The sequence below is a fragment of the Solanum dulcamara genome, chromosome 1 (genome assembly GCF_947179165.1).
Source record: "Solanum dulcamara chromosome 1, daSolDulc1.2, whole genome shotgun sequence".
Classification (NCBI taxonomy): domain Eukaryota; kingdom Viridiplantae; phylum Streptophyta; class Magnoliopsida; order Solanales; family Solanaceae; genus Solanum; species Solanum dulcamara.
This window is the reverse complement of record NC_077237.1, coordinates 12238983-12247097: the sequence shown is the minus strand read 5'-3', so window position 1 is coordinate 12247097 and position 8115 is coordinate 12238983. Positions and strand designations below refer to the sequence as shown.

At 32.8% G+C, this 8115-nt stretch overlaps 1 protein-coding gene across 1 annotated transcript; it reads right to left on the bottom strand.

The window, feature by feature from the left end:
• Window positions 1-1680: 1680 nt before the first annotated feature.
• Window positions 1681-2613, bottom strand: LOC129887274 (nuclear transcription factor Y subunit B-3-like). The gene has a single exon (XM_055962307.1). The coding sequence runs from the start codon at window positions 2462-2464 to the stop codon at window positions 1895-1897; it is 570 nt and encodes a 189-aa protein (XP_055818282.1). The 5' UTR covers window positions 2465-2613; the 3' UTR covers window positions 1681-1894.
• Between the last annotated feature and the right edge of the window lie 5502 nt (window positions 2614-8115).

Here is an 8115-nt window from a genome sequence, read left to right as displayed (position 1 = left end):
ATTTCATGTTTTCTTCGTATCTCCTCATTATATTATAGCCAGGGCGCTTGCCTAACACATAAGCAATTAAGACACAATCCATTTCTCTTCCTCTAGCTCAAGATCTTTTGTTTCGATAAAAAAATTATTTAATATCTATAAATAATTTATCAAACTCTGAATAATTTTATTTTAAAATCCACAAATTCAAAATTATAATTTCTCAAATTGATAATCAAATACAAACTGTTTCTCACAAATTCTTTTTTTAAAAAATACTTTTTAAAATAAGTTGATTTTTTAGTCATACAAAACTTTTCATGATCACAAAAGGACTACTAATATTAGACAAGATGGTTTGGCCTTCCTTTTGGAATATTTGAGTGACTTAATATAGCAAAACATGTGGTCAATTAGGCACTAAAAATGTACATGGCAGGGTGTTCAAGTTTCAGCATAATGTTCAATTATATAGTATACCTTCTATAAAGTTGATTCGTGTAAATATTTTTGTTAATTACATAATACAATAGGGTTCTTATGTACTTTATAAGAATATCCATCAAATATGTACTTTATATACCTTCAAGATATACAATTTAGATATTGTATAATACCTTAATAATATACAATATAATAATATACCTTAATAGTATATATAATTATTTTAATTTGTATATATTTCAAATAAAACTCTGCCGTGTAATTTTCAAGGGGCAAATTTTATAAAGGGGTGCATAGGGATCATTTTCTCCACACTAATCATTGTAAAAGTCCTTTTTATAGAAAAGAGACAAAGAAAATAAATGAGTGCTCAACCTAAAATTATGTTTAGCAATTTCTATTGCCTTTTTGGTTGAGCTCATCATACATGAATTGTTTAGTATTCTTTATTTTTGTATATGATTTGCGAGTTATTATAATAAAGTAAGATTTATTTTAAATATATCCAAAAATAACAAGTATAATTTTTTTTATCATCAATAAAAAAAATCGTTATTACGAAAATGATGTATGAAGATATGCATATTTTTATAATTGTTGGTGGACCTAGTTATCAATGAGGACTCATCTCACTCCATTTACAAAGATAGAACATATATAATTAACTTTAACATTGAATGGTCAGCTTCTTTTCTTGGACCAATAAAATGCCAATTACTAGAACTGTCAAATAATTTTATTTTTTTGCACATATACTTGACTTAGTTATTATGTTCTAAAATATTAAGAATATCATGAGCATACAAACTCAATGGTAAAGTTTCTACGGTGGGAGTGATTAGTTTATTAGTAGAAGCTAGCTAATTAATTGCAATGAATATAATATTGTCTAGAAACACAAGCTTCATATTTAATCATTTCCTTAATTAATTTTATTGAATTAATAATGAAGAATATAGAGGGAACTCTTAAACTATATAATCATCTTAAATTTCATATGATTTTTTCTCGATGGATCGAAGCTTATTATATATGCAGTGTAAAAAACTTTCACACCATCAATTTAATTTAATCGTCAATAAACTAATAGTAAGTAATTACTCTATTTATATTCAAACTTGTTACGTAGAATACGTGTTGTTATAGTTCAACTTAATCCCTAAAAAAATTCAATACTTAAAAAACATTTTCGCAAAATAAAAGTTAGCATTTGATTCTTTATCAATTAATTAAAACCAACAACTATTTGACTAGATATTAATAATAACAACATGACATTGATGAATCAGCTCATTCATTACATCAGAAAGATACATAATCAGCAAACCTATAAATTCAACTATAATACTTAACACGTACTATATATAAAAGCAATAAAATATGTTAATTTAAAAACGAAAAAGAAAAAGCAATAAAATATTTTAATTAAGAAACAAGAACGTAATATTATTTTTTTCAAAAAAATAAAAATCTACCATTCAACCCCATGAAGATTAGCTTTAGATGTCAAATTCTCACCATAATTTTGTGAAAAATTCCCATTATTAAAGCTCTGAATAATTTCAGGCCTTGCTAGTGAGAATTTTGTAACATTATTATTGCTATAAGTAGTACTAATAATATTATTAGTACTAGTTATAATGGGTTCATGAAAAGTTTCATCATTTCTAGCCATGATATTTTTTTCTCCTTCACTTTCTCTATACTTATTAAGAAAACCTTTTAAGGGTCCAACATAATTTTCAAACCCTAATGTTGTCATAGCCCATAAAAGGTCATCTCCATTGATGGTCTTCCTCTTCTCTCTTTGGCATTTATCCGATGCTTCACCCGTGATGAAGCTAATGAACTCAGATACGCATTCTTGAACGGTTTCTTTGGCTTCTTTGGAGATTTTCGCGTTGGTTGGAAGAGATTTTTTCATTATTCTACTAACATTGGCTATAGGGAGGAACTTGTCTAGTTCTTTAGAGAAGTTATCGGACGTGTTGCCCGATAACGGGCTTTCTATCGGGCTATTTAGGGTTTTTTTCCCGTTCATGATAATGATGATGAGGAAAGAAATTTAAAGGGCAGATGTTAGGAGCTTTTTTGTTTTTGTTTTGGGATTTAGTAAATGTTGCTATGGAATATTGAAAGGGAGAGAAAGGGTGAGGGGGTGCTTTTAAGCTAACAAAAGAAGGAAAAAGAAACAATAGAAAAAAGAGTGGACAGACGGTTTGATAGGGAAATAAAAGGGATATATATTAAATTATGTGCTGGTCTTCAAAAGGATGTTACGTTGTGGAATTTTGCTTTTCAGGTGTTGGATGGTAATGACCTCAAGGTCATTTTTGGAATTTTTCTTATAATGATTGTTTTATCACTTTCGATAGTTGTCTCGAGTCATTATTGATCAGTGTTGAGTGTTGGTTTTGGAAATTCATTGAAAAGTTTGGAGTTTTGGAAGTTTTTGGGTTTTTAGAGGCTTAAATTGTTCAAAAGTGGTTTTTGGTACCAATCGGCGCTACGAGTGAGAATGAAATTTCTTCTATTCCATCAGCTCCGGAATGTGGAATTCGGTCTAGGAGAGTTGACGAAATTAGATTTGGAGTTGTAACGTGGATTTGAGGTCCTAAGTTGGAAATTCTTGAAATTTTGATCAGAGGTTTAACTTTGGTCAACATTCGGAGTTTCGATACTCAAAATAAAATTCTGAAAATTCCATTGGATTCAGGGGATTATTTTAGGACTAGCGGTGGTCTTGGTTGAATTTTTAGAGGTTCCGAGCTTGTTTTGGTATTTTAAGGCTTGAAGTTAGTTTCGTAGCGACTTATTGAGTTTCAGGTCAATGGGACCTCAAATTCAAATTCTGACAGATCCATTGAGTCCGGAATGTTGAATTAAGTAGGGTAGCATATATGGTTTTTGTGGACAGGATTCCGAACGAATCCCGAAGGTCCAATCTAGAACTTTTGTGTTTGGAGTGTTTGCTGTGTTTTCAGTTGCTGGTGCAAGTCGTTTTGTTCTTCGCGACCGCAAGAACTTATCCCGCGATCGCGTAGGTATTAAGTCTTGTGCTTTGCGATCGCGAGGTGGGTGAGTCGCGATCACATGAGCCCTTCTTGCGATCGTGAGGGTCAAAATAAATGAGTTGACCCGTGACTCATCGCGATCGCGTGGCTGAGTGTCATGTCCGTTATGAGCAATCCATGCCTGAACAGTGACCTTTTTCAAAGGTTGGGGTTTAGTCATTTTTCCTCCATTGTTGAGTTTCTAAGCTTGAAATAGGCGATTTCAAGGAGAATTCTTGCATGGGATCAATTGGGTACATGATTTTAACTTAGATTCATCAATATCAATTGAGAATTATGTGATTCAACCTTTAATTTCTTGTTTTGGATTCTAAAAATGTGGGTTTCATCAAGAACTTGAGTTTTATAAAATTTCAGGTTATGAACTGATTTTAGCTCCAAATTCGAAATGGTTTTCACTAATAGATTTCAAATAATTCAAGGAACATCTTCATGTAATTTTTTTTGATTTACCCTTCATTTTCGAAATTGGGTTTTTATTTTGATTTCAGCTCAGTTTTCAAAAATTATGATTTGGGTGTCGTTGAAATCATTTTCTTATTGAGATTTCATATTTAAATAGATTTTATCGATTCAAAGCGTCAACGTAAGGGCAAGGCTCAATTTTTAGAGTAGTTGGGGTTAAATTCGAGGCAAAAAAAATTCTAAACCTTCGTTTAAGCTTGTAGAATATTGTATTCTTGTTATGTGTATTGAAAAGTAACAAAAAGTGGTCAGGTTATTTGACTATTGTGATCGAACTTGATAATTAGGAATTAGGGGTACTAAAATAGAAATTTGATGAATTATAATGATGTGCTCAATATGATAATGACTTTGATTACTTGTGAAATGCGATTCGATTATAGTGACATGAGTTGTGAATTGTTGTTGACATCATTTCATTATTTTGACTTATATGAACTTTGTCCATTTACATTGATTCTAATATACTGTGACAGAATTAATATGAGAATTATATCGAAGGTAAATGTTTCTGGCTATGCCGAAGGAAAATGGTTCCGGCGATTGATGATTATACCAAGGAAAATAGTTTCGATGATTGATGTTTATGTCGAAGGAAAATGATTTCGGCGGATATATAGACCATGTGAGTTCCCCATGATTTCTGACCTACTAGTCAACAGACGTGTATCATTAAAATAAATATACATCACTATACGTGGACATTGCATTGCATTGCATGGTACATCTTTTACTATTTGTGGACTGTGTTTACCCCTTGCTGTTCCTGTGCCTTATACTATTGATTGATGTGATTTGATTAAGAATTGAGTTGTACTGTTGATGATATATACCTATGTGATTAGAACTGTTAGATTGGGCTGACTTTTATGCAGGTTGTAGTCTGAGGGGTTCGGTTGGAATGACAGGACTACTTGTATTCTATTTAGCTTTGCTTAGTTTTAGTTGTTCGCATGTTGGGTATCGTGTTGTTAGGTGCTCACTCCTTGCTATTTACACTGTGTAGGTTTCGATCCCGAATAGTGAATCGGTTCTCTTTCTTTTATCCGAGGCTTTACAGAAGAGACGTGAGAGGTAGATGTTCGACGCTGGCGATCTCCCTTGTTCTTCTTTATTTTTGCTTTGTTCTATTCGAGTGACAAAGACATTGAGACTTATACTTATTGTAATTATCGTTGTATTAGATGCTTGTACATGTGACAACCAGTTCTTTAGGGGTATTGTAGTTGACTAAGAATTTCGCTTTTATATATTATCTATCTATTTAAACAGTTTGAGCATTATCTTTCAAATGTTGGGTTTAGGCTGACTTATTCCATGGGAATGGATAAGTACCATCACACTCAAATTCGGGTTGTGACATGGATATTCATATTGAAGTCCGACTAATTCAAATTTAATTGAGCATTGCAGGTCACATTTTTGATTCGATGCTCCCAACAGGATTTTTTATGTAGCCAAGACTCAAATTCAAAACCTCTAATTAAGAATGGATAGATCCCAACCATTCAACCTCAATCCATGTAGGTGAAATTTATCTTTCACTAGGTTTACTCAACACAAATTCAAATTGGCCATGTCAACAGGCGTTGACTATCACATTTTTATGTATATATTTACTCGCGTTAACCAAGCAATATAACCTTAATAATAAAAAAATTAAGTAAAAATATGTATTACTTAATTATAGGTAAATGAAAAATACATGTATTGTATTTATTGGTTATTATAATTATTAAGATAAAAAAAAGATTTGTATAAATATCGAGTTCGAATTCCATTTGACTCATCGTGTATCTAAAGGAAAATAAAGAAGAAATAGCCTGTGTAATAAGGGAATCGGATGAAATAAATATTTGAGCAATAATTTAGGAAGGTAGTGTTAAAATGTATGCGTCCACTTAACGTCAGGTACCGAGTCCCTTATTAGAAAATAGTGCAGAAAATTTAAAATAAGAACGTAAAATCAGACACATGATTTTACGTGAAAAACTCCTTGATTAAGGGAGAAAAACCACGACCAGTCTCACAGGATTTCACCTAAAATCTTCACTAATCAAACTATCCAAAGATTTAGATTACAAACTCTTGCAATCAAGGAATTGCACTCCCAATCCCTACTCCCTTCACTACAACAACTCTGTTGTAATCAGATCTAAGCAATAACTCCATTGCTCACTAAATCAACACCTTAGCTGACTTAGACTTCAGGTAGTCTCCATAACTAACTCTAGTTACTTTGACAAGACAATAAATAAAGAACTGATCTAATTCCTTTACAAATTAAGAATAGATCTTACAAAGATTAAGACCATGAAATCAAGACTCTAAAATAAGAACAAACGACTAATAACTCTACCAGGTCCTTCGTCTTCTTCGAGAGCAAATTTTAGAGTACAAAAGGTTCAAGGTTTTCTTTTTTTTAGTGATTCCAAAAAGCCAAGGAGGAACAAGAATAGTGACCTATGCAGCAAGACTAGCATTCTCTTCTTTAAGGGCATGTAGTTCAGAAGAACCTGGTCCCTCTGATTTTGCCATAGCAAGCTGTGCCTTGAGCTTAGCAATTTCTCCATCCTTAGCACTCAACAATGCTGTCATCTCTTTTAATTCATACTTCAACTGATTCTTCTCAATGTAGAGTTCAGACATTTTGCTCACTTGACCTGTCTTTCCCTCTACGCACTCACATTCCACTAAAGTGTTCATAGAAAAAGACTTATTTATGGTTCCTCTTACACCTGCACTTAAAAGAACCTTAAAATGATTAAACACTCGAGTGAGGAAATACCTATACCCCATTCCATGTTTGCCATCCTTAGCAGTGATTATTCTGTGTATGTGTTCCAAGATAAGGGCTGACAAATTAATAGCATCAAACTTGCTCAATGCTTCTATGATAAACAAATCAGCTGTAGAAGCTACTGTCCTCTTCTCAGACCTAGGAAACATCACCTTGTTCACAAACTCAAAATACAACTGGTACATTCCCTTTAAAAACATTTTTGAAATGTCTGCTATATTCAGTTTTTGGAGTTTCCCACACTCCTGAGCAAACTTCTTTGAACAGATCATTCCTATGATAGATCTGATCCCCTCTAATTTCACTTTCAAAATTTCACCAAGAATATATTTATTCGAACAAATATCTAAACCTTCAACTTTGATGTAAAGACACCCATTATCCTTAAACTCAGCATTATAATAAAAATCTCAAACCTGTGACTCATGTAACATTGGAACATGGTCTACAAACAGGTGAGTCCAACCCTGAAGCTCCACTACATCAGCCAACTCACTTATCCCTAGTTTTTCCATGATATCAGTGTTGAACACCCTGCCATTTAATACTTTTTGATTCCTGAAAATGTCAACTCTTTGTTCTTTGGACAGTTCCTTCTCAATCTTTATCTTTTTACTACTGGAACCTGGTCTCTTGTCAAGTTCGGGTTCAAATGCAGTAAATAACTCATCTGTATCAAGTTCATCTGTATTAGGTGATGATTCTCTCCTATCTGGGGATTGTTCTGGGGATGACTCTCTTTTTCGTTTGGTTTGCTTCTTTTCTTCTTTTTGTTCATCTTTTTTTTCCTTTCTTCTTCTTGCTAACCGATCTTTTTACAAAGACTTTTCTTTTTCTTGGCTTTTTGGCTCTTTTGCCCTTAAGATAAGCTTTTCTTAGTTTTCTCCCTGCAACTTTTGTTGGTTTTCTTGCTGTTTTATTTGGACACCTCAATGATATCCTCTTCATCAGGCATGACAATCTCATCAATATTTTTCTCCTTCTCTCAGTGGTTTCTTCCTTGCTTACTTCATAACATCACTTATCAGTTTATCCTTTCCTTTGCTTGATACATACACCATTTTTCTTTTAATTCCCCAAGACATGGGCATATTGTACTCAACATCTTCATCGTCAATGACATTTATGAAAGGTGGGACAAATTCAGGAGTTTTTTCCAGGTTAGAAATAAGCTCTCCAGATAGAGACAATGATAAATCAGGTTTAAAAGGAAGTTTAGACTGAACATAATTATTCAGTGACATATTTTGAGGCTCATTCAAGTTTAGAGTATGAGAGAAAATGGGTAACAAGATTTTTAGACACTTCATCCGCATGAAGGGTTGAAGGAAGAGTAGAAGAAGAAGGAATATC